This window comes from Anser cygnoides, chromosome 1 (assembly GCF_040182565.1).
Source record: "Anser cygnoides isolate HZ-2024a breed goose chromosome 1, Taihu_goose_T2T_genome, whole genome shotgun sequence".
NCBI classification, from domain to species: domain Eukaryota; kingdom Metazoa; phylum Chordata; class Aves; order Anseriformes; family Anatidae; genus Anser; species Anser cygnoides.
In genome coordinates this window covers 91,082,442-91,108,542 of record NC_089873.1, presented here as the reverse complement: position 1 = coordinate 91,108,542, position 26,101 = coordinate 91,082,442, and the positions used below count along the sequence as shown (strand labels likewise).

Here is a 26,101-nt window from a genome sequence, read left to right as displayed (position 1 = left end):
GGTATAGACTTGAGGCTATCACATTTACAACTGAAAAATTGAGGTGGTCTTTAAAATTTTTTTTTTTTCTTATAAATATTCCTGTGGATTATATCATATGCTGTTTAGAAATCACATCATTTGCTTTGATCCGTGACTTTTTACATGTAAATTGCTTCTATGTATTTTGCATTGTGACATAAATTACCTTACTCCGTTGCATTTCTAAAAGAAGGAGGGTAAAACCAGTATGTTTTCAAATTATGGGATCCATATCTTACCCTAGCCAGTTAGGAAAACAAAGAGTTACAGTGATGGTGACTTTTCCTCCCCACCTTCTTTGATTGCAGATCGGCTGGCTCCAGCTTTGAGCAGTATGGCAAAGGTGAAATGAGAGAAGCCTGGTCTGTGTTGAGGGGAGAGCAGTACACTCTTCTGGGTTATATTTAAGAAATGAGGTTCATCTAGGATTTTTTATTAGGTTTGTTGGAAGGTATTTGTCAAGGCATCATGATACGGGCTTTTTCCTCCAGACAGGTTTCTGTGTACAGCATACCAGCTCCATACCACTCTGAGCAGACTGCTGGGCAGGTAAGAGATATCAGTTATGCTTTACAGCAGGAACATAGTAAATGATCTCTCTGCCAGCTTCTGGTGTGTATTGACCTCCGTTCTTCATATGCAATTGCTTATAACTGAAGTGATAGCAATTTCCTTCCCCTTCTATAATTTGAAATGATGATTGCAAGGTGACCCATAAATATGTGGTTTTCACATGTTACATAACTGATAACGTGAAAGGCATTATCTTAATTTAAACCTCTGTTAAAATCTAAAAGAGCAAATACATTAAAAAAAAAAAAAGTGATATAGTGGCTCTTCTTGTAGAGCTCTACTAACTGATGCTTTCCTGTGTCTATCTTTAGGATCCGTATATTCCTCACTACCTGTCCTACCAAGAGGGCTTGTGTCAGAAATACTGTTTTTTCAAATGGATGAGGCTGTGTTTCTGGAGAAGATGGTTTCTGGGAATATTGTCTTCGGTTTCTTTAATGGTTACAGTAATTGTGTTATTCCTGCACTACTCATTCCGTAAGTGTTACTGCCTAGCATGGTGTGAATGGGATGGGTGTTTTGCACTGTGTGAAGAGTTAGTATGAAAAGCTCTGCACTAAGTACCTAGACACGTAATGTGTGTGTAATTACTGACTTTCCCTTGTCCTTACCTTCTCCTTAACATCTTTGCTAAGGCAACAAAATGCATGATAATTAGTGGTTGATAGTTGCACAAGAATAATGAAGGTATATATTTTATTCCTAATTGTTGGTCTCTGCTTTTGAATACTATCATTATTATAACTATCATCTCTTCTAAGAACCTATAGGAATTAACTGTCTAACTTCTGTTCACTTTTTCAAGACAGAATGGATACCTGATTTTTGTACAGTTCTTCCCAAATCTCAACTTACAGACATTAAAATAGTCTCTCTCAAGGAGGATTGCAATGCCAAAAAATGGAAGTTTAACAATTAAAGCTTTAGTAGTAATGCTCGTCTGAAAGCTTTGCTGGAAATGCTTTTATCTGAACCTATACCTCAGTCCTCTTCTATCTGTTATTCTAGCGGTGGAACTGACTCAGCACTCTGGCTGTTAGTATTTGTTTCTCTTAAGAACTAATGCATGTTGATGCTAAGACAAATACATGTTTCTGCAAGCCTCTTGTTCTGGAGTCTTTTCCATAATGTTATTAGATGTGGTAATTTTTGATGCTTTTTTCTCAGCTCCAGCTTCCTCTTTTATATATATTGGTGGAAGTGTAGAAATTCCTAATCTGACTTACACAAATGATCTCAATGATCCAAAATCACAGAAATTCCTCCTGCAAGCAGAAGCAATCCAAAATTATGTAAGTTCCCATGTAAGTATAGTAATTATTTAAAAATATTTGTTACAGAATCAAATTGAGATTGAGGAGAAGATTCCAGTTTGAGACACTTTTTTTTTTTTCTTTCAAAGTATATAAATTTAAAATAAACAAGTGGCTTGGAGGTCTACCACTTTAGGAATGCAGCTAGACAGATGTATCTCTCTCTCATAGTAAAAAAAAAAAAAAAAATAAATAAAAAAAAAAAATTCTGAGGATTTTAAGGTTATGGATGAATTATTCTTAAAGAAGTCTAGGAGTCTGTTTTGTTTTGGTATAGTTGAATGCTTTTCCTTGCTACTTATTATCTCTTTGATCTGTTATTTATTTATTTATTATAGCTTGAATTTGATTCATAACCTTTTGTTTTGTTTTCCTTTATTCCCACAACAATGCTGGCTTTCTAACACTTCTCATGCAGGTTCCTATTTTTTAGATCAATGCTGTTTCTTTGGTACTTGCAAACAGAAGGCTTAAACACAAAGCAGTTCTCTGTTAGCCTGTATTTTCCAAAAGGGCTAATTGAGTGTCTCAAAGCTGCTTTGTGCATAGCCAATACAAGTTTTCATGTCCAGATTGCATGACAGAAATTTGCCACAAATTTTAGATAACTATATAAACTCTGAAAAAAACAGCATAGCTGTATTTATAAATGCTTCTTTTTCATGGGTAACTATCAAGAGTTTTCTCAATGTTCTTGTAAATGTGATGGCTTATTTTTTTAATGGAAAATGAATGCACATTTATGATCCTTATTTGACACGTTTTGTGAAAATTATGAATAGTGTCTGTCATATGTAGGGTGTTTGGTAAGGAAAAAAATTAGATAAATATTTTGTAACGTAACAGATTATATCAACAGTAAAATGTAACACTTCATTTTCTTTTACAATTTTTTTTTAATTGTCAGTTTGCAGAATCCTATGAGTATTCCACCTTGGGAAAGTACTACTTGAAATCTGTAGTGGCTGCATTCAGGTAGGTAATTTCCAGCTTGTGATTTACATGTGATTATATTTAATTATGTTACTCTTGTCTTTTTGGTTGATTTTAAAAGTTATTTTGGGATAATATGCAGATCTTTATAACAGGGAATGAAAGACACGTAATAAAGATGTGAACTAAACTAACAGTGTGATTTATGATCTCTGTAGAACTGGTGAGTGAAATGAAGCCTTGGTTTATGGATGGTTTTGTAACCTATTCCCCTACTTCTGATTTTTGAAATCATAGTCCGGCGTGTTGTTTGTTTGTTTGTTTGTTTTTTTCTCTACTACTTATTTTGGTTTTGTCTATTTAAATGAAGTTCCTTTTTAACCCATCCAAACAAAATTTAAATGTGCAATTGTGGGCAGGGCACTCTATTTAAGCTCCTGCTGAGAAATGCAAATACATTGAGCAGATGTATTGCTGTCCCAAGTCTCTGAAAAAGTCTCTGAAAATTTCTGAAAGGTCAGTCTGTAAGCCATTTTGGAAGGAGGTTTGTGATGAACAGTCTCTTTGAATCACTGGAACATTACTTTGCGTTTGTACCTATGCAGATTATTTATTTTAACAAGAATTGTGTGCAGTGTTGTACCAAAATATGGGCATAAAATTATATTGTTGCATAGTGTGTAGCCTCAGTTAAAATATATCAAGTAAAACGTACCTAGAACTATAATATGACCTTTAAAGTGTATAAGTATACAGCAGGCATGGAAACATCCAATTCCATATAACTATTTCAAGGATTTTCTGTTAGGTGTCGTTTTCAGTCTGTGTGTTACTATTTAAGCAGTATATTTTCCAAGTATTTCTAATGTATTAAAAAATAAAAAATAAAAAAAATGTTGAACAAGAGAGCTTTTTGCCACCATGTTAAGCTGCAACCCTTTGCATGGCAGTTACAACTGAGTATAAAACTACGCAAGCCAAAAATGCAGACCAGTGGAAAGCATGTCCAAAATACTAATTACAGTGTATTTATGATTTTTTTTTTCCCTCCACACAGTGAAGGAGAGTATGGACTTCGAGCTTACTACTGGAATACATTCTGGGCACCACAAGACATTGTTGATTCTCTTAAAAAGTTAACCTCATTGGAACAAAAAGAAATCAGTAGTAAACAATTCCCTCACATGTTCAGTACTTCTGGGGAGGAAGATTTTGATCTTGTTACAATGGAGCTTTTTGGTAACAATGTACTTGTCATTTAATATCTATTCTGCCTATTTTGCTTTCTTCAGTTTGTGTCTTTGGCTTGTGTAGCTGACAGTTATTAAATTTCAGTTTCAGATTCCACAGAATATGATGCGATGCTAAAATCAGGTAATTATTTTTCAGTTCAGAGCAGTATCACTTTGGGGGAAAATATATATCCTGTAAAAGGAAAAAGACATTTTCCCAATTATTCTTATATGGGCATAGGGCCTATGAAACAAACCAGAGTGCGGATCTCCCTGGCCTATTTTTGCTCTAAATAAAGGCTGGTTTGAAAATGCCTTACAGCTTTTAATCTGATGTTCTAACTAGAGTGGTTGAAGTTGAGTAGTCCTCACTGAATTGCAGTAAGCTGTGGCTCCTTGGCATCTTCAAGGAAGCTACTGCATAAAATTATACAGAATTTATTTGCCTTATGACTAGATAATTTTGTTTATTCGTATTTAGCATTCAGTCAAATACTGTAGAACTTCAGTTAGCTTTGCCTGATTTTTCCATACCAAGCAAGCCTCAAGATTAGCTTCCTATACTTAGTGTTTGCATTGCATGAAGATGGATGAAGAAATGTCAAAGGAAGCAGTAGATTTCCATCAGAGATGACAGCAGTTGCAGCCAGGTCCCCTCCTCCTTGCTGAGTGTGTGATGAACCAGTGGTGGTTGTGAAGCATTGTGCTTCCTTGTTCAGAGCAGGAGGAGCACGGGAGCAGCCTGGAAGGGAAAGGGGTAGATTTGTGGAAGTAAGTGACAAAGAGATTAGAATAGTCAGGAAGTACAGGTAGATGATTGCCACCTCTTCTGAAATTTTGGCCAATAACTTATATTTCAACTTAACAGTTTTTCAGACACTAACCTAGATTCTTTTGTGTAGCGGTATCCTTTGACCTGTATGCCAAGCCAGGTAACAACAGATCTCTAACTCTGATGAATCCCAAGAAGTCTTTTTATCAATGGAGGTTGCGAGTTCCTTCTAACTATGTGGTGAGACTGGTAGTTACCACTTTGCATGGTGTCGCTCCAGAGAACTGTGCATCACACCGCTTATCTGCATATGATTTCCTTCTTCCTCTACAGAACAAGATCATCGCAAGGTATGGTAGTACAGGACAAAGATGTTTTTTGAGCTGTACAGAAATTCTCTGAAACTGCAGAGTTTAAAATTGATGTTAAGCAGGCTTCCAAAACGTAAAAGCCTCCAAGTACAGCTTAATTAAAAATCTGTAATAAGGTAATCAAAAGATCTTCCATATTATCCACCCCCTAATGACTTATAACTCCAGCATTTTTTTTTACATTCTGACTGTTTTTTTTAGTGTTTGATTTCATACAATTATTGATACAAAGGTACTTTTTTTGTTATTTTTTTCTGTTACTTTCAGAAAATACGTCCAGTCACAGGCAAACCTCTGTTGAAAACAGGCTTGTATCTACAGAAGACTTCATCCCCAAAGTCCCTTTGTAGTTCACTCACATAAATGATATCAGATGATCTTGTAATCTTCAGCTACCACTGTTACTATTCTTCCAGAGACTAATTTTATGATTTTAAGTATGGACGTTATCTGCCATGAATCTGTCTTCATTAATAAAATAAACTAACAAGTTTTAGAATCTGAAAATGGATGGTTTTAAGGAAGAAAAAAAAATTTTTTTGAAGAACCTTTATGTAGAAATTAGCTGCGCATGCAGATTCATTTAGCAGTGTCTGAAAGGTACCTACTTAGTAGTGGTTTAGCTTACTTGAAATGAGTAGGTAGTCCTCTTAGCTCTGTTAACAGACTTTCATCTCTATCCTTGTGCAGCAAGTCCTATAGCTCACCCATGTTGGTAGACTGTTAGGTTTGTAGTGAGGACAGAGCTTTTGTAAGGAATTCATCTCAGAGTGTCTTGAAATGAACAGCACTGCATGCAGGTAGCGCGTAGCACAGAGAATTCCATGTCTGATACTGGGCTTCATCTGCCCTGCTTCTGACTATGGGTTATTACCTGATTGCTTCTTCATTGTGCAGTGGCTCAGCTTTTTAGGAAATAGAAATGTAAAGTCAATTGCATCTGTGAAAGCTCCAGGAAGCTAACAAAACCAATGCAGGTATATGATGCAATGTGTTCAGAAAACATCAATGCAATAAGTTGTAAGACAAAGTTCAAGAATGAATGTGTGTATTGATACCTGCCTATCAAAGAATTGGATTTAAGCAATGGAGAAAAGAATATAGTGACTGAAATGATGAATGTCCTATGGCATTTCTATTGCCAGCCTGACAATTTTGCATTTTTGCATATGCCTGTTAGTTTTGTACTTGACATCTTTCACACACAGGTTTGTAAATTAATGAAAAAAATGAAAATATGCTGTAGATTTCAAAATGGAATAAATATAATATTTAATTTTGAGATGCAAGAAATAGTATATCACTTTAAAAGGGATAGTAAGTATTCAAGCTTCAGGATATAAATTAACTCTTATTCATTTAAACGAAAGAAGAAGAACAAAAAGAAATAGTTGCTGTGCATGGAGCTCCACATCTCTTGAAACAGCTCTTGGGACATGAAACCAAGATAAATGCTAATAGGTTCAAAAGTTTTGGGGCTTGTTATCTGTTGCATAGGTGCTGCACAACACTTCTACACTGAGCACTTGTGGCCTTTTCAGCACTACCCACTTTTCAGTACTATTGCTGCTACTGAAGTAATTAATCCAGCATTAGTAACCTAATCCAGAACATAATTTCTGATTCTTCTTTAGGTCTGAAAAATCCAGGGCATTTGTTAGGCAAGAATATCCATGATGTTTACTCTGAGTGACTCAGCCTTGATGCAAGGAAACTCTAGCATTTCACATAGTATCAATGGAGTGGAAGAATAAAAGCAAAGTGGTAGCCAGGGGAACACTTCTGAAACACAGTTGACCAGATCATTGTTTTTTGCCCAGTTTCTCAGCAAAGATGACAGGAATGTGAGAATTTTTTTGTTTGTTTTTAATGCAATCTTTGTAATATTCCAGGTGGTGTGGATCTGGAGCCTGGACTCCTCCTGTTATACGTTTAACTTCGTCGAGTAATGTAATGTTGCTTACTTTCTCACGGGACAAAAGAGAAGAAAGGAACATACTAAAAGCTCACTTTCAAGCAATCCCTAAAATCAGTAAGTGACTAATACAAACAAATGTCTTACATAAGCACACTTATTCCTCGTTAGCTCCAAAAAAAAAAAAAAAAAAAAAAGCTGACATTGCCTGAATGCCTGAATGTATCTTGTAACTGGGGGAGTGAATGTTGGTATATAAGTCAGGCAATTGTCATTCTGATCCACTTAAAAGGAATATCTGAAAACTGAACAAGGAATAGAGAATATCATAGAATCACTGAGTATCTGAAGCTGGAAGGGACCCCCAAGGTTAATCGAGCCCAAGGCCACACAGGACCACCCAAAAATCAGACCCGTTACCTGAGAGCACTGTCCAAACGCTTCTTGAACTCCAGCAGGCTCGGTGCTGTGACCAGTTCCCTGGGGAGCCTGTCCCAGTGCCCGACCACCCTCTGGGTGCAGAACCTTTCCCTAACACCCAGCCTGACCCTCCCCTGTCCCAGCTCCATGCCGTCCCCTCGGGTCCTGTCGCTGTCCCCAGAGAGCAGAGCTCAGCGCCTGCCCCTCCGCTCCCCTCGTGAGGGAGCTGCAGGCCGCCATGAGGCCTCCCCTCAGCCTGCTCTGCTCGGGGCTGAGCAAACCAAGGGACCTCAGCTGCTCCTCATATGTCTTGTCCTCTAGACCTTTGACCATATTTATAGCCCTCCTTTGGACACTCTCTATTAGTTTTATGTTTGTCTTATACTGTGGTACTGCAAACTGCACATGGTACTCGAGATGAGTACCTAAATCGGTACAGAGCAGAGTGTGGCAATCACTTTTCTTGATCAGCTACTGATGCTGTGCCTGGTGAACCCCAGGATATGGTTAGCCCTTTTGGCTGCAGAGGCATACTGTTGACTTATATTCAACTTGCTGACAACCAGAACGCCCAGATCTCTTTCCACAGGACTGCTCTCCGGGGCAGTCTCCTTGTCCCCCAGTCTGTATGTATAGCCAGGGTTGTCTCATCCCAGGTACAGAATCTGGCACTTGCTCTTGTTACGCTCCATAATGTTGATGATTGTCTGTCCCTCTAATCTGTCAAGAACTCTCTGCAAGGCCTCTCTACCCTTGAGGGAGTTGACAACTCCTCCTAATTTAGTGTCATTTGCAAACTTACTTAGTATGTGTATCCTTTGGTATGGAAGACTTTCTCTTCCTGATTATTACCCAAGCCATATTTCCCAGAAATTACTCACACTATATAAATGCTGTTGTCCACCAAGTAACAGTAGCAGAGTAGGCAATCAGATAACACTACAGGCACTGTATGTCTAGACGAAGGCCCCAGTGGCAGAGTAGCACTTTTATGAGTTTTTTTAACTGCTCCTCAGCTCAGGAGAAGTATGTTGATGAAAAATGGAAAACGAGAGCAAACATTTCTAAAGTTAGTCTTTGATCCTTTTCTGAAAGCACTTTTCAATGTAGTTGATGGTATAAGAAAAGTGCATCCAAGTCCCAAGAAATACATTCCAAACCTATGGAGTACTATGAATTTTGCAGATGTTTTGGGTGATTAGTGAAATATTTTGGGTAAGCCCTAATGCTTTATGGGAGATAGAAAAGATTCACAAGTGAAAGTTAACCCACAGTTATTTGGTACAGTCCAAAGGAAAGTTTTTGACAATTGAGAAGTTGTTTAATGTTTTTAACATGTGGAACAAATCATAGGGAATAGTACATCTGTAAGCTTCTGAGAAGGTTATCCATTTTAACTTATGCTTCTGTGGGTGTTTAATCAAATACTCTTCCTATGGGCATTGCAAATTAGAAATACTTTGTTCTGAAGATGTGTGCTCAGAATTATGTAACACCCAGTCTGTGCATCAAAATTATGCTACTTTAAAAATTTCTTTAGTTTCACTAATATACATGTTTGCATTCCTTTTGTTAGCTAAAGGAAAAGCAAAAGCAGTAGGGGATGGATATCTAGGAGAATTTTTGATAGAAACTAAAACCTTAGAGATGATGCTCAGAACTGGTATGCATTTTCAGACTGAGAACTGACACATTGAAACTTCCTGGTTTACATGAAGTTAATCAGAGGTTTCACTCATTGGATTGAATGCTTTTTAATTTCTGAAAATGTCCACAGAAAGGTCAGAAGGAAACTGGAAGCAGGGGGAGGGATGTTCTATCGTGTACACATTTGATTCATTCTTCCATTTAATGTCAAAGGATAGTTTCTTAAAACTCCAGTCAGAGGTGTTCTGTACGTATTCTCAGTTGTAATTTGATAAAAAAAAAAAAAAGAAAAAGAGAGAGAAATTCAGAGCGATGAGGAAGTGGATATTACATGATTCTCAGTTAATACAGGCAAGAACTGAGTTTAATCATGTTACAAGCCATTATTCCAACTCTGCATAGAGAAGGATCCTAGCAAGTGAAGTGGACTCTCAAGTTCAGCCCATTTGAGCTAACTGTGTTCAGTGTTGATGTATTTCTCCCCCAGTGTGTGGTGGTCATTATATATCCTGGAATGGAACTCTGAGCTCTCCTTATTACCCGAGTTACTACCCTCCAAATATTGACTGCAGCTGGATCATCCGAGTAAGTGCTGGGAACTATTCTGAGTTGTGGTGACTTTGCTTTATGCGATATAAGCATAAAACTGCCCGAAATGTCTTTTAATGCGGGCGAAATGAAGGGAGAACATGAAGACCACTGAACCTGACTTATCGTAGTGTACCCTGTTTTTTCTTTCTTATGTACAAGTGCCATCTATGGGAGAGAGAGATTTCCAGCTTCCAAAAGGTTGTGTTACTAGTGACAGAAGCAAAATGGTGGATGACAATTCGTAACAGCCAGAGTAAATGGCTAATAGTCCGTGCTTTGCTTCTATATTAGAAAAAGAAAATAAGGTCATGTAAATCATGTCTCATATAATACACAAAACACTATTTCCCTGCATTGTGTAGAAGCAGGACCTTCTTAATTATTTTATTTGACCTACTGGAACACATGATATGCAAACATAGCATAAACCTCAAGATATAGTACTTTGTGCTGACTGCAGGAAGGCTTACGCTTCTTTATCTGGTACATTCTGGCCAAAAGTTGGCCTAAAAATGTTTCTCTATATATGTTTAAATTAGAAAGTTTTTGGTTCTTCAAAGGTGCTGCAGTGCATCATAAAGATGAAAAAAAAGGCAATATTTTCTACTTGATAATTAGTAAACAAGATTTACTGTCTCAGAAGCTTAGGCCTTTTATGGTTTGTGGTTGTGTATGTTGGGATACTTCTCCTTTGATTTTTAGGCACCATTGCCAGCCTACAAGCTCTCCTTAAAAATCCTTGTAATACAAATTCAAGAGAAATCGCCAGGGTCCAGTAAATGTGATAAAGATTGGCTAGAAATCGAAGGAGTTAGGTGAGTAAATACACTATTTACTGACATACTAATGTGTACTTTGATGTTCTATGCAACATGAGACACCTTTAGGAAAAACATCAGTGTAGAAAGATACATTTCAAAAAATAAAGGCATACTTTCATTGAATTACAGTAGAATAATATTCTTAAACCTGCCCTAGCACTAAGCATTTGTCTTTATGTTAATTTAAGCATCCTGCTTTTCCTGCAGTGGTAAATATTTACTTTGTTGTTCTGCTTGAGAGCAACAACATAGAAAACTGCAGGATTTTATACAGCTGCAGTAGGACTGTGAATTCCTGACTGTGATATTGACATGGGTGAGGAGCTTTTGTCATCTGAAATTTCTTTTTCTTTGCCAGTTACTCTTTACTGATTGTAACTGCTTTCAGTACATAAAGCAAATTAGAAGGTGGCGGGGGGAGGGTTGAAGAGGGAGAAGGGGGAATATTCAGAGTGATTTGTCTCTTGGAAGGAATGTACTGAAATGGCAACAGGTTTTGGGTTTGGTTGTATGATATCATTGCTGGATTTGTAACCTCTGGAGTTTGCTAGCCTAAATGGGAAATCTGAAGTCAAGCATGCTGAGAAGTGGTTGGTATTTATAAGGTAGATTCTGAAGCTGATTATCTTGCTGTCCCAGGAAAGCTGTGGGTATGGTGGGGTGGAATGGAGTGGACAGCATTTGTAAATAGGCTTTCTAATATTTCTGTTGGGCTGAAAAGCTTTTAACACTTAACCCCCCCCCCCCCCCTCCCCCCCTGGAAAAAAAAAAAGTTACAACAAAACCTTACCTTTACTACTTTTTGGCATTTGTACCCTTCAGTAGCAGCAGAAGTAACTGGGTGGTAATGGTCATTTTGATTAGAAATTCATTGTTCTCACTTTTGCCTGTCAGATACTGTAAAGATAATTCAGAAGACATCAGAAACAGAGAATATGGCTATTCTGTTGCAATCAACTTCCATTCTGATGAACTGGTCACCCATAAAGGGTTTTATATTGAATACAAAGCTTTCAGTCACACAGACCGTAAGTGAATAAGCATGCATTTGGGTTTTTAAGGAGCTTTAAGAAACCGTGTTTGACAGACAAACAACACACAAGAAGACCACGTGCCTTTTTTTCCTTAATTTATTTTCCAAGAGGAATGCTTAAAATGTTATTGTGCATTTTACTGAACAACTAGATGTAGAAAGTTGGGTAAATTATGCTTTCAGTTTCTAACTATTCACAAAATTTCTGTAAAATGGAAAGTGAAAATACGATTTTTTACTTTCTGTAGAACTAATTATTCGGTATTTTTCCAACACCTTAAAATAGCCAAGCTGCAAATAGTATGGCAGAGATACTCTAAGCACAACTATTTTGCCAACATGAGTTTTTTTCTTTTTTGAGACATCCAGAGGTTGAAACAGGGATTTTTAAGAAGATGGAAACATTTACTTGTGTTTTTAATTAGACAAGACGTATATGCAGTATATTCTTTGTAAATGCTTACTTTTTACTAATTTCTAGATACATTCTCTCTCTTTGTATCTAAGCAGACCAACTTCCTTTTCCCAGTTAACCTCTAGGGAGCTAAGTTCACCGTGACTTCAAAAGATCTGATTGTGAAACCTCAGATCCTCGGTTTGCTTTTACCAAGTGTACTTCTGTTTGTCGTTGTCGTAGAAGTATTTATGTCTGATATACATTTTTTTCTTGCATCTCATCAGAAATAAGGGCAGTGACTCCTGCTTTGAGCTAGTGCTGGCCGAATAGCATGCATTTTCCTCCTGCCAGCATCATGTGCTAGGCAGTGAACAGGACTAAATGACTCCAGATCGGAATTGATTAGATAAATGTGGGACAAATGTGTTTGGCCCTTCAAACTGATTTAGCTGCTAATTTGCCTTTAGTGCTAGAGGGGAAAAAAATTAAGTCCCCTTGACCTGGGGAGAAACAGGAACTTTTTGTCTACTTATTCTTCTACAGATATTTGTGTGTCTGTGTGTAGAAGCCAAATCCCAAGACTTGTTGTTTTTTTGGTTTTTTTTTTTGGTGGCAAGTCTGAAGAAGTGGAAGAGAACAAACATTTTTGATATATTGCCAAGACATACCTTTGCCTAGATATTACTAGTTTGTTAAAGTGAAAGTGAAAGAATTTCTAGCTGAAAGGCTGTTTCATAATGAAATTTCTAGATCTGAAAAGTGTTTCATAAAGCATTTACATCAGAAAATTTGGAGTGTAGTGGGACAGAGATGAATTGCTAAAACCTTTTAATATTAGGAAATTTGTGATGCTAAGCCTACTTGTGACTGTTTTCCTTGGATCCTTGTGTGTCAAATATATTACCTTAAAAAAAAAAAGGCATGTGAAAAAACACATATGTTTACTATCAATTGTAGTATGTATCTCTGCTGCATCACTTTCAACCCTCAAAGTTGATCTTAATTTAAGGAAGTTAATATAAATTTAATTTTCTACATCCATTTAATAAATATTGATCCATTTAATTCAGACTGCTTAATAAAAGTCTTTGGCAGGTTATGCCAAGTGACATAGTATTTAGTCTTTTAACTTTCAGTTGAGTTTGTAAATGAATTAGCCTCGTTTTTTAATAGCCATTTTAACATTTCTTCATGACACAGTCCTGTCTTAATGAATTTAGTCTGTGACAACATGTTAGTGCCATTCATTTCTTGTTTTTCTAGCTTGTCTTTGACAATTTAGATGTACAGATGGAATATGCATTTCTTCAAGCAATCAGTCTGATGGCTGGAAAGGCTGTTCAGATGGTAGTGATTAATTAGTGGTAGGGCAATTATTTCTTGTTTGTGTCCTGTAATCAGTTTGTTGTACGAAGTTTGGAAATACTGAAATGTGTAAAATACTGGTGGCTATCTGTAAGGTGACATGAAGGATAATGGTGAAAATTGAAAGGTCTGGCGGAGAGGACATGTAATGTATCCCTATAAAGAGTGGGAGAACAGGAAAAAATGAGAATTTTATAACAGTCTTTACAAGTTAAGCTTCCAGAAAAAAAGAAAAAGTAAGTAAAGCAACAAGCAGTTGAACTAAACTATTTGTAAATACTGAAAAAATGTATCAAATTGTTAAGAGCAAGCATGGAGTTTTTGATTCAGTTTTAGCTCTCTGCTGTGAGAAGGTAAATACAGAAGAAATTGTACTTTGACAATGTCTTATGTCAGAAACTTAGTAAGGGAACCAAGGTGAAAGCAAACTAGAAAATAGAAAAAGTGCCACACAATGGGAAGAGGGACGGCTTTTTAAATGTATCTCATGAGCTGGAGAACATGTGTAGAGAAAATGTTACATTCAAAAAAGTATAGGTTTGAAAATAGGTAATTAAATACTTAGGTGGCTCAAAATCTGACTTGAGAGTCACAAAGTCATACAGTTGTTTGTTTTCTTTTTTTCTTTAAAACAAACAAAAAACAAAAGCATAACACTAGGATGTAAGACAGAAGTTTGAAGGGATCTTCCCAGCTGCCTGTGGGAAGGCTTCAGCTAGAGTACTGTATCCAAATTGCACATCAAAGAAGATGGGAAGCAATGAAGAGGTTCCAGAAAGAGTGACTAGAAAGTAATCCAGTGTTAGAGAGCAGAACACAAGTTAAATAATGCGGTTAATCTTCTCATCCCTTGAAGCTATCAAGAAGGTAGATTTATGTCTGACAGAGATGGCACAGTAACATCAATCTGACCTGTAGCAGGGAAGGCAGCACACGGCCACTAGCCAGATATGAGGAATATAAAGAATTTACAGACCTTTCTTCTTCAGGTTGTGATCCAGAACAGTTGAACTGTGGTGATGGGAAATGTAAGCATCAGTATAAGATCTGTGAAGGTGATGATAGCTGTGGGGAGGACAGTGATGAGAACAACTGCTGTAAGTATATATTTTTAGCTATTGTTTGAGAGGTGGTGCAAGGCAGAACCAGGAATATGCTCATTTTCATTTTTTTTCCACAGATAAACTGTATCTTTAAGCCTGTGAATATTCCAGTAGACATGCCGATTAGAAGTAGAGTTGAATTCTGTGTGTAAGAAACAAAGCCAAGCCTTTTTTTTCCCTTTCAAGAAGTACTTTTGTAGTAAATGTCCATTAACGTGTTGAAAAAGACTTCAGGCAGCTATTGCTAGTTTTGATGGCCAGCCTATACCATCTTCTTCCTCCTACAAAAGAAAATATATATATTTTTAAAGGGCTCCCCCTTCCTTTTTGTGGGTTCTACTTGTCTAAGTATACAGTACAAGCTTACATGAATTCTTCAGGTTTTTCTGTCCATACTTAAGAAAAGTTTGGAGAAGTGCAAGGAAAGCAAATGGCATCTCCAAATGCCTATCAATAATAAAATTAAGTACACAAAATCTAGAATCTTGTTTCCTAACTTAATGAAAGAATGCACCTTTAGCTACACTCTGCTGTAGTTTAACTGCTAAGTATTCCCTGCTCTGTTTTTGCAGCAGGAATGATTCATGCTGCTGTCACAACTGGTTGTCGCTGTTTAATACAAACGATATGCTCAGCTTCCTGATAAGGACCTATGACTGCAGTAAAAACCTGTTCTATTTTAATCTTTCTTCTACTACTGATCCCTGTGCAAATGAAACATAAGGTGTAACCACAGAGATCCACTGAGGTTACAAATGAATCCTTAGAGATGTCCTCTGACCTACGAACTCAATGACTAAATGTATTTTAACAGTATTGTTATGTAAGAATCCTGCTCAATACTATCTAATTTGCAAAAGAACTTCAAATTCAATTCTCTTCTGATTTGGACCTATTGTTAGAGTCATCCTACTTCACATTGCCTATTCATAGAATGTGAATGGAAATGATTCTGCATTATTACTGAATTTAGTGTTTCTGTGTATTTTGTCATAGCACAAAGTGCAAGTTTCATAATAACAGAAACATAACATGCAGAGTATAACTAGTTATTGGGATAGCCCAGACAAATTAATAAAGCTAAACACAGGATAACAAAGATTTTCTTTGGATGACCTAACCACAGCTTGATGGTGATCCTGTTAAAATAGCAATTTTTCCCCAACTACTGCCAGATCAGTACCAAATAATGTAAGGGAGAGAGACATAAATTTGGGGAATTCTGCTCTTTTTTGCCGTGTGTGTTCTTTACGCCAACATTACTGATATTGCTGGTACTACTAATGCCTCCCTAAGGACTTGCTGCATTTTGCCTCTAATATTTGCCTTGCTTTGAATCTAAGGTCCTTGAAGTAGCCAGCAGTATGTCCTTGTTTGCTGGAAAAATCCCTGCCGCTGTTCAGAGGTCACTGTAAACAACTGATAATAAGAATGATAGCAATGGATGCCCACTGCTGAGATCTGTCAGGATTCCTACGTAGTAAACTATGATAACTTTTAACCTAAATTTTCTTGGAGGAAGGTGTAAAGCTCTTCCATGATATATGCTGAACTTTCTCTTAAAAACAAAGAGCTGACTTCTAGATGATATCTGCTACACAGATGTATAATTTGCAATGTCAGTACTGTTGGTGAAGATAAAACAACAGATCTGACGAGCCCAGTTCACTCAGTTTAGAGTTAAATAAAATGGGAGTGAGGGGAGTTCAAGGCTCTGCTGTCTTTCTTCAGAGATGGTGGAGACTTAAATTAGTGCGATCATTAATCTGAGTAGAAGGTTCCCACTGTCCTACTCCATACAGGGACCAGTTTACACCCACACAGACTATGACTTCAGGCACGTTGGAATGTGTGGCTTTGAACAACTTTCATGATAGATGAGTAGGTTGAATGTGCATGTTTTTTTAATCATTTGAAACCATGACTTCGAACATGTGACACTGTGTCTTCTCTCTCATTTCAGCCTACAAAAGTTGCTTCCCTTATACATACAAATGCCTTAATGGTAAATGCTTGTTGAAACCAAATCCTGAGTGTGATGGGAAAAGAGACTGTGCAGATGGATCTGATGAAATGAACTGTGGTGTGGTAACATTTGTTCGAAGATTAGTTAATGATGTGGGAAACTAAGTAAGGAATTGATGCTATGGTCAAGTAGAAGTTGATAACATCAGACCTGAATTAAAAAAAAATGCTGGTAACATCTGTATGAAAATGTCTGTCTTGAATTTTGTACTTCCTTTTTTTAAACTCACTGATCTGTCTGTGATGACTTAATACAAGCAATGCACATTTACAGGTTATTAAATTAGTAGGTCTTAGCGTTCATTTGAGCTGAATGAAATAATTAAGGATCTGTGTAAGGAGAGAGAGAATAGAAGATCTTATTCAAGTAATGTTTTGGAAATAACCCAGTTTAGGATTGAGTCTTTCTGAGTTACTAACCTCCTAAGGGATCTGTAAGGGAGGATAGGCAATGTTTGGTTTATTCCTAACCTACCCATTGAGTGCAAATGGGCAAATACCCTTACCTTTGTTCCAATTGCACACTAAGAAGATATGTTTTTTTTGTTTGTTTTTGATTGGTTGGTTGTTTTTTATTTATTTTCTTTTTCAGTGGCTTTGTGGTATATAGGTAAATGTTAGTTTATGTATTAATCATGACAAAGTAAAATGACCTCGCATTTTACTTTACTAATTTATTCTCTTATTTTTCTATTAGCTTGTGGAAGACACCTGCTTAAGAAAAATAGGATTGTTGGAGGTGAAGATGCAAGATCTGGAAAGTGGCCCTGGCAAGCAAGTTTACAAATGGGAGCACATGGCCATGTTTGTGGTGCATCTGTTATTTCCAAGAGGTGGCTCGTGTCTGCTGCCCATTGCTTCTTGGATTCTGATTCTGTAAGGTATGGAGTGGTTATGCTGTCATAGTGTTTTGCAGTTTGATGTTTATAACCTCAAAATGTTGCATTCAAAAGTTTGCAGTAGGTATTCCAGGTGTAGATAAATTGAATCAGCATATAACTCTGACATATCAATACATGAACCCTTGACATATTATGCAGGCTTTGAAAGTCTCAAATATCGGAAGCAATTATTCTGCCTCCATTGATAGTGAATCCTGCATGACAAAACACATTATTTTGTTTTTGATTTAGGGTAAAGGTTGTTGGTGTTTCTTTTGTTTTGTTTGTTTTTTCCTCCCCTTTAGAGTCTATGGCCTTTTTCTCACAAGAAAAGAATTATTTATTGATAAGGAGCAAGTAAAGCTCACCAGTGTTCAGTTCACGTAGTATAAATAGAGAAGGCTTCTAAATCATGGTGTTTAACTTTCAAAATGCATAGAAAACCATGCATTTCAATTTCAGTGATTGACTATTCTGGACATAAAAGGCAATTGCTGAGACGAAGATTGGATTCATGGCAATACACTGGACATCATTTACCATAAAGATTTTGTAGCCTTTGTCTAAGACAATCTATTACTCTAAATTATATAATATATTTGCACATGCTCAAACAAGATTGAGATCACGTTTTTGCTTGTCAAGCACATCACAGTTCTCTTGTTGCAATGTGTACATGTAATTTGCACATAAATTTTTGAGTTGATGAAGAAAGTGTCATATGCCTGTGCTTTACATTCAAGGCAAAACAAATGCCCTCGTGGTAATACTTGTTACTAATCCACTAGCACTAGTGTTGCATACAGTGGGAGAATGTGCATTAACAGGAGAGTGATTACACTGAATAAAGGTCGTTGATACATTTGAGACATAGCAATGCAGAGCTTGTGTCTGAGATATAATCTAGCTTTTATTCAGCATAGAGGGATTTGTACACATAATTTTCCTGAGCTGTAAATATATCCTAGTTATCCTTAAATGAGTAGATGTCCTCTCTTTTCTCCAGAGGACAGAAACGTGTATGTCCTAGTAGGATAAAAAAAGCTATTTATTTCCAGTTCTGTGTGCCCTGGTGCAACATGATTTAACTTGAATCCTGGTATCAGAGGCCTAACAGTTTTGCTCCATTACCAAGTGGCAGCATGGCTGTTAAAGAATTCTCAGAATAACTGGCCATTTGTACTTTGAGTACAGTTTTGATTCTTGTGCTCCGAACCATAAATATTTGAAGACTGCAGTGACGTGCAGAAATAGAACATCGCTATATCCGAACAGCCACTTTCAAGTTTAATTATCCAATCTGCACAAAGTAATATTATGATTGAAACAGGCATGTTACTTAGCACAAGTATGACCAAGACCCTGAAGAACCATTGCTAATGTGAGATGGACATCAGCTTTTGAGGCTCATATGTCAGAACTGTTTACTTTGGCCTACTAAGACAAAGGTTTGACTTAAGACCACTACTGGTTCTTACTTGAGACAAGTGGTACATCAACTCTAGTTGAAAGTTTAAATGCAGTAATGACAGAGCACCAAGAAACCCGTTGCTAAATGCTTGGTGTGGTTCTGCTTTGGCTAGCACATGTGGGCCAATGTCAAGACAGATGATCTACCTGTGCATCTGTACCTCTCTTTTTCTTTTTTTTTTTAAACCTGATTAAGATTTGACCTTTGTACTCAATGGACTTTTGGTAGATCAGCTGCAGTTGGTTTCTGTGCCAACAGAAAACCATACAGTCATCTTTGTTACAGAGTGAAACTGCATGGTTGATAACAACATAATATGTACCATTCCATTTTCATTATACCTGAATGAAAGCCAGCTTTGTAAGTATTGCAGAGTATACAGAGTGCTTTGCTTACTGTAAAGATGGGTGAAAAATCTGCATTGCAAGGAACTGATTTTATAGCTCCAGGAGGTTGTTATTTTCAAAATAGAATTTTGTACCATTGGTTAATGTTTTAGGAGACACAGACTATAGTACATCTATCCTCCTAAGTGGTATTCTACTCCATTCAGTGTTTTGATGAATCTCATCAAATACCAAACTGTATATAAAGCAGAGTGAACTGACGCTGCATTACTTTGCAATGGGCTGCTCTAAAAACACTCTCTTTACAGATACTCAGCTCCTTCAGTGTGGAGAGCATATATGGGCTTACGCACTATTAATGAAAAAAGCAATCATGTAGCTATGAGACCAATCAAAAGGATTATTGTTCACCCACAGTATGACCAATCTATCTCAGACTATGATATAGCCCTGTTGGAAATGGAGACGCCTGTATTCTTCAGCGAGCTGGTACAGCCCATTTGTTTACCAAGCACCTCTAGAGTATTTCTTTATGGAGCTGTCTGCTATGTAACTGGCTGGGGAGCCATAAAAGAAAATAGTATGTTCGTTTCCTGGATATACTTCTTGCAAGTTTAGCTTAATTTTATACTCTAACAATGAAATATTTATTGTCCTAAGAGAAAAATACCTGTGGTTAACTCAGTAGGTTAATAAAAAGCTTTAAAATGTTCCTGTAGCTAGTCTGTAAATTCTGAATGTTTGTGTATCAGGTAAAAAGTGCAAATACCCATACTCTGTATGGGGGTCACAGATGGTGTCACAGATTGTTGAAAAGCACATGATCATAGATTGACAAACAGAAGCCCCCTTTCATCCTCATGGTTCAATTTATCTGGTGAATAGGTTATAAGCAACCTTCAGGTCAAGAAAACAGGAACTTGGAATTGCAGAGGAGCGAGACTTTGTTTCTAAGACTGTGGTTGACGATATGGGGCCATGAGCAGAAATAATTGCAAAAATAGTGTTTTTTTTTTCTTTCTGTCTTAACTAAAGGTAATTTCACGTATGCCCCATGAAGAGTTCTGCCTGCGCAGCTCAGAGCAGCATGCTGAAGTGGGGAGGCAGAAAAAAAGCAAGCAGCATTGGAGGGGGGCGGTGGGGTAGCATGCAGGATCATGGCCCTATCTCAGCATCAAACTGGAGCCAGCTCTGAGACCTGGGCAGCTCCTCCTAGACAGCTCCCAGCATTGCAGTAGTCCTCAGTGTTGCATGGAGACCTAATCCTTCATTAATCCTTCATGTTTGATTAGAAGCCATCTATATGGTAATACTGGCTTTCTTAATATGCATTTAAAAAAATAAATCTAAGATAACCACATAATAGCCTAATAAAGTGCAAAGATTTTTTCAAATGGTGCCTTCTTGTAATTTAACAAAATAATGCAGGTAATATTTAAAATCAACCTAAAAGTATGGGGGGGGGGGGAAACAACATATTTTTCTGATTTGCTTATTTCATTTCTATCCCACCCACAAATGAACAAACAAACCAAAACCCAGTACTTCTGATCATCCAGGTATTGAAAAGGTTATTTTCACTGTTGGGCCAAAACACGACTGAGCATATGTAGTTAACAATGACACCCTACGACAATGCTACAGTACAGAATCAAACTTTTAGTATCAATTGTGGCTTACAGGCTTAATTTCCCCACCCCAACCCCTCAGCTTCATTCCTCAGCTCCTTACCTAGAAGTGAAATGATGTAAAAGAAAACGTAAATTTCATTTACTAGGACTTAGAACATGTTTGGAGCACACCCATAATGCAAATAACAAAGCTTTGGACACGATTTGAGATGGCATTCAAAAGTTACATTGTGTGTAATCTTGTATTATAATGTACATGGCTTTTTCTTTTTTACTACTTTCTGGCAGAAAAAGCTCATAATAAAGGCTGAGGAAATGGAAAAGGTACAGTGGTGGTGCATAGGGTTGTCTATGTCTAGAGTTGTCAATGTAGACAGCAGTGTTCTAAAGCTGAATGCGGACCACATTTGAAGGGAGGGGAATTAGTTTCCTGCTTCCAGTTGGGTAGATTTTGAATTTAGATCACCTTTGTTTAGACAAGTGATCTCTGTGGTAGAGCTGCCATAACCTCTGCGACATTTGTATTTTTCTAGGTCATCTTGCCAGAACACTGCAGGAAGCTAGAGTGAGAATAATTAATCAAAGTATTTGCACCAAGCTCTATGATGATCTCATTACGTCACGGATGCTCTGTGCTGGGAATCTTAATGGTGGCATTGATGCATGCCAGGTAATGTGGGACTTGGCAAGCAACTGCAAAGAAAGGTTTGCTTTCATTGGAAAACTGTTCACAGTTTAGGGATAGTGTTTTTGTTGCTTTTTTTTTTTTCTTCCCCTTACTAGTAGAGTGAAATGTCTTGAATGTATGGATAATTAAATACGGTAATTAAAAAATAAGAAAGAAAAAATAAGAAAAAATAAAAAAATAATCTCAAAAAGAAGAAAGGAAATTTGGTACAGATAATATCTGAATTTCTTGAGAAAAGTTACTTTGCAAAGAAATACAAGATGCAAAGGTAAGATAAATTTGGTAAATGCAATTGCAGTGCTGCCTCTTAGTTTCATATGTTCATTCATGTGTATAATGACGAGTTTTCATTACATCATGCTGTCACGAGTTACATGACCTAGTTTATTTGCACACGCAATCAGAAACTGCTCTTTGGACACACTTGAACTGTGTTGGTTCTGCCTTCTTTTTTCTTCCCAGTTGTTAAACTAGTTGTGCACTTTTTCATGATTTAAATGTTCTAAGATGAATATCCCTTTTCCAAGTTACAAACACGGTCATTTTACCAGATACTGTGTAAAGGGAGAAAAACATGTTACTGATTTTAGACTGTGGTAATTTGATAGAACTTTTGTGTAATATGTAAAGTTTAGTGCTTTACCGTAATGGGAAAATTTTTGCAAGATCATAGCTCTTAATGGGTCAAACTTCTTTATACACAATGGGCTATTTGTAGGATCCTCCTGTAGTCTGTAAGTTCTAATTCAATGGAGTATTATTTTTGCTAGTTTTATGTGTGGTTTGTTTGTAACCTTAAGCCTTGGAATTGTTTTGCTTAAAACATGTTGTAATATACCTAATGCTTGTTATTCTTCCAAAATACGTGTTGCTTAAAAAGTACTGTTAAGTTTTTTTAAATGGACATTTTAACCAGTTTTGCTATATGCCATACTGGTCAATCCAGTTTTCAGCAGAATATGCTGTGTTTGTGCACAAGTATGCTGGCCCTCTGGACCTTTAACTTCTTGGTCTGGGTAGCATCTTTGCTTTTTTTTTTTTTTTTTTTTTTTCCTGCCTCCAGTATATTTCCTGTGCAATGCTGGAGAATAATGATGTTGGCAGTTTAGGAAACCCTTTTACTACAGATCAAGCCTTGTAGGCATCCTTATTTGTTTCATTTTTTATGGACATATAACTTGTGCAGTACATTCCCAGTTTATGTGAATTTTCCAAACAACTTTCATCTTTAGATGGTGATACTTAGTTCAGTGAGAAATAGTGTGTTCTTTCAGACTTAGTTATCATGTTAGGCTGGGTTTTCATGGTTCCTCTTTTCAGAATCCTTCCTCTTTCCACTGCATACAGCCCCCTCAGTCTTTCGGAACAGTCTGTGTAATTGGACAGAATATTGGCCAGCCTCCTTTCTCAAATCACCTCAGGATCAGCCTCTTGGGATGATCAAAAATGCCAGTAAGACAGCAGCCTGAGAGAGAGAATAACTGTTCTGGCTTCTCTTTTATCGCCAGATAACTTGGGTTGGTTGGATACTGAAGGCTTTCTGTTGTTGCTCTTCCGAACACATGGCTTACTTCTGACCGCTTCCATGTTTTAGCTCCAACTGGGAACCCTCTGACAAACCCCAGGCTGCTGATTGCCTTGTATGCATAAAGAGAATCTGCAGAGATGAGCTGCATTTATAAACCTTTCAGAGTGAACTGATCTGTTCACTGAAAGCATGGACAGTTAAAACAGAAAAGGTCACAAATCATTTTTGAGCCCAAATATGTTTTGATTCTGTGAACTGATCTAAATTGGATTTTTTACTTTTCTACATTGCTGTACAGACCTGCGTGTTCCCTTTGAGAAGCCAGTTCTTATTTGCATATCCCTTCAAGTCTTTTTTCTTCCCCTTGTTCTATAAATGTAGCTGCAGTCTTGAGTATGAAGTTGCTAATACCTAAATGTGCCTTTCCTTGGTATCTTTCTGTTCCTGTTTAACCTCATAGAAAATTCTGCCTTTCAGTCTGAACAGTTTATGGTCAAATGTTAGCAGCATTCCCCTTTTCCATCCCTGTCTTTACCTCTCCCTGTTCAGTCTGTGATCACTTGCTTTAAATTCTGTAATGGGACATTAGCAATGAGCAATTTTTCACCTTCTTGCCTTTCTGTTGTATTAATCGGTGTGTTACTTCTGTAAGTTAAAACAAAATGAGTAAATCTGATATTTTAGCCGGGTACACTCTATCCAGAAAGTAGATGCCAATATTAAACTGTAATTTGAGAAAAAAGAGGGACAGGTATTTACTGTCCCTAAATAACTAACTTTTGCTACAGTGCTCTGTGTTTGGTGCTAATGGCTGAACTCCCTTCATTTTAGGGAGACTCTGGAGGTCCCTTGGCCTGCACAGGAAAGGGAAATAGATGGTACCTTGCTGGCATTGTGAGCTGGGGTGAAGGATGTGCTCGGCGCAATCGTCCTGGTGTATACACTAAGGTGACAGCACTTTATGACTGGATTCGTCAGAATACAAACTGATGTGCCAAGGAGAAAATGCAGATCATCTCCGTTATGAAAGCTGATTCCTACAGTAGTCTGTCATGGATGTGAAAATGCTGTTGGCTGTTTCATTGTGAAAGAATGCACTTTCATAACGCAGAAACTATCATTTGTTATTCATCTAGCAGGAACTGTTTGGATTCAGAGCAACTTCAGATAACTTTAGGTTCCTTAGATTCATCTTCCTTATCCCCAGCAGCATGGCCTTAAAAAGTACAAATAAAATGGGTTAGAATCTGGAGAGAAAAAAAAAAAGCCAAATCATTTTTGCAGATTTTCTCCCCTCCTTCCATCTCTGAGTTGCATGTGTATCTCTCCTGCTGTCTGTATGTGTCTCTGCATAGACGTATGTGGATATATTTGGGATGTGGCCACGAATACTCACATACATTCTCTTAGTGATGTTACAGGATTCTAAACATGAATAATTACTTCATGTTTCTTCAAAATACAATTACTATAATAAGCATAGTAGACAAATCTGAGATTAATTCATTGTGTAGTTATACTGCATGACTGTTGTTTTCTGGGCTGTAACTTTTAGGCTGTCTCCTGTGCTTTTACTAAAACCACCAAATGTATAGCTCACAAACATTAGGATGAAAAAAAAAGTTAAGCAGTAAGAGCATCATTTATTTTCTTGGCATAATATTTAAAGAGGAAAGAAATACTGAATTCTAATGAAACAACAGGAAACTGCATGTCAAAATGCATTGAGAATTATGTTTTAATTAAGTTCCCAAGAAAAAAATCCTACAAGACCTCACAAACTACCAGTTCCTTAGAAAAATGTCAGGGATTTAGAATACTGTCCGTTCTCATCACTTTTACAGGTTTTATTAGACATATTTGTGCATGTAGCTGATCAAGATAATATTGTATATTTGAGTTAATCGCCTTCTTTGATATCAGATTGTGATGAAATCACCAAAACCAGAATGATTTCCTTTATAAAAGGAAGTGGGAGTCAGATCTCAACGGGACTCAGATCTGTACCCTAGAACGTGAGTATGTATGTATCCAGACTTCAAGATGACTATTTTTTTCTTCTTTTTCTTCTCCCCCTCCAAACAGCTGAGGACTCAGCTGGTTCTCATGTTGTAAGCAGTGCGTAGCAATTGTGTTATGATGATATATCAGTCTTCAAACCAGCATGAGCATGGTGCCTGGGTGATAGAAAGCCAATGCGTCAGTGGCTTCACCGGCTGCCAGAAACTGCACATACACCTGGCTAAAATAAGGGAGTACATTGCTGCTGCTGTCTGAGGAGAGAAGGTACCACGTATGCAGGACTGGGTGAAACACAGCACAGTGGCGTTTCTCCTGGGGCACCTGCAAGCAGTCTGTATCAGGATTATTGGTCTGTCAGGAAGGCCTTCATGTTGAACCCAGTCTTTTCATAAACACAAGCAAAATTTTGCAGCTCTGAGACTTTCTTGATGTACCTGGACATCTTGCCCAGCATTTAGCACTTTTTTACAGTCTCTTTACACTTAGTTTTACATAGCTGTAGAGCCTAATGTTTGCCATGTGTTACAAGGGAATTCCTCATGTCTGGCTGCAGAGTGCTCTGTGAACTTTGGCATGCTTCTTGTGGGTTCATGCTGCTTTCTTTGATGTCCTTAGTCTGCAGTGAGCAGAGTTTCGAGGTCAGGTTCTCTGTTTTGTCTCTCTTCCTGGCCAGAAGAAAGAGTTGTGCCTATATGGCCACACTGCACTGGAAGAGACTTAAAAGGAAAAGGGACTTATGTGATTGGATGCATTTTTGGTCTCAAAGAAAGCAGAGGAGAAAATGATAGCCACACTCCTGTCATAAGGTCAGTCTTTTAACCCTAGAAGTAAACCTAGCTTAGAACTTATAACCTGTTGATGAGCCCAAGTATAGCTGATTTAAGTTTCCAAAGCTCTTTATGAGACTTAAGAATTCTGGTATTCAGTTGAATAAAAGGTTTACCTGTACCTTCTAGATGGTCTTAAAATTGTGCCGATTATTTGAAAGTGCATTATTATTA

General features: G+C 37.3%; 1 protein-coding gene and 1 long non-coding RNA gene across 2 annotated transcripts; one reads left to right on the top strand and one right to left on the bottom strand.

The window, feature by feature from the left end:
* Positions 1–214: 214 nt before the first annotated feature.
* On the top strand, positions 215–26,100 carry LOC106039343 (suppressor of tumorigenicity 14 protein-like). Its single transcript, XM_067002401.1, has 17 exons — positions 215–570; positions 906–1,071; positions 1,762–1,886; positions 2,815–2,882; positions 3,898–4,079; positions 4,176–4,214; positions 4,975–5,194; positions 7,108–7,247; positions 9,685–9,782; positions 10,491–10,603; positions 11,504–11,637; positions 14,394–14,501; positions 16,471–16,590; positions 17,230–17,413; positions 19,540–19,811; positions 21,396–21,532; positions 23,910–26,100. Exons 1-17 carry the CDS (start codon positions 490–492, stop codon positions 24,066–24,068), a joined length of 2,346 nt encoding a protein of 781 aa, XP_066858502.1. The 5' UTR covers positions 215–489; the 3' UTR covers positions 24,069–26,100.
* Positions 4,309–8,214, bottom strand: LOC125181996 (uncharacterized). Its single transcript, XR_007160794.2, has 2 exons — positions 7,551–8,214; positions 4,309–4,814 (listed from the first exon to the last, which is right to left on the bottom strand). It is a non-coding gene; the product is annotated as an uncharacterized lncRNA (long non-coding RNA).
* Position 26,101: the final 1 nt, after the last annotated feature.

Excerpts from the sequence above, each read along its gene's own strand:
- LOC106039343 (XM_067002401.1), top strand. The coding sequence starts at position 490 with ATGATACGGGCTTTTTCCTCCAGACAGGTTTCTGTGTACAGCATACCA. Across the intron at positions 1,072-1,761 it reads ATTCCTGCACTACTCATTCC|CTCCAGCTTCCTCTTTTATA; the intron begins GTAAGTGTTACT and ends CTTTTTTCTCAG. Across the intron at positions 21,533-23,909 it reads GTGGCATTGATGCATGCCAG|GGAGACTCTGGAGGTCCCTT; the intron begins GTAATGTGGGAC and ends CCTTCATTTTAG.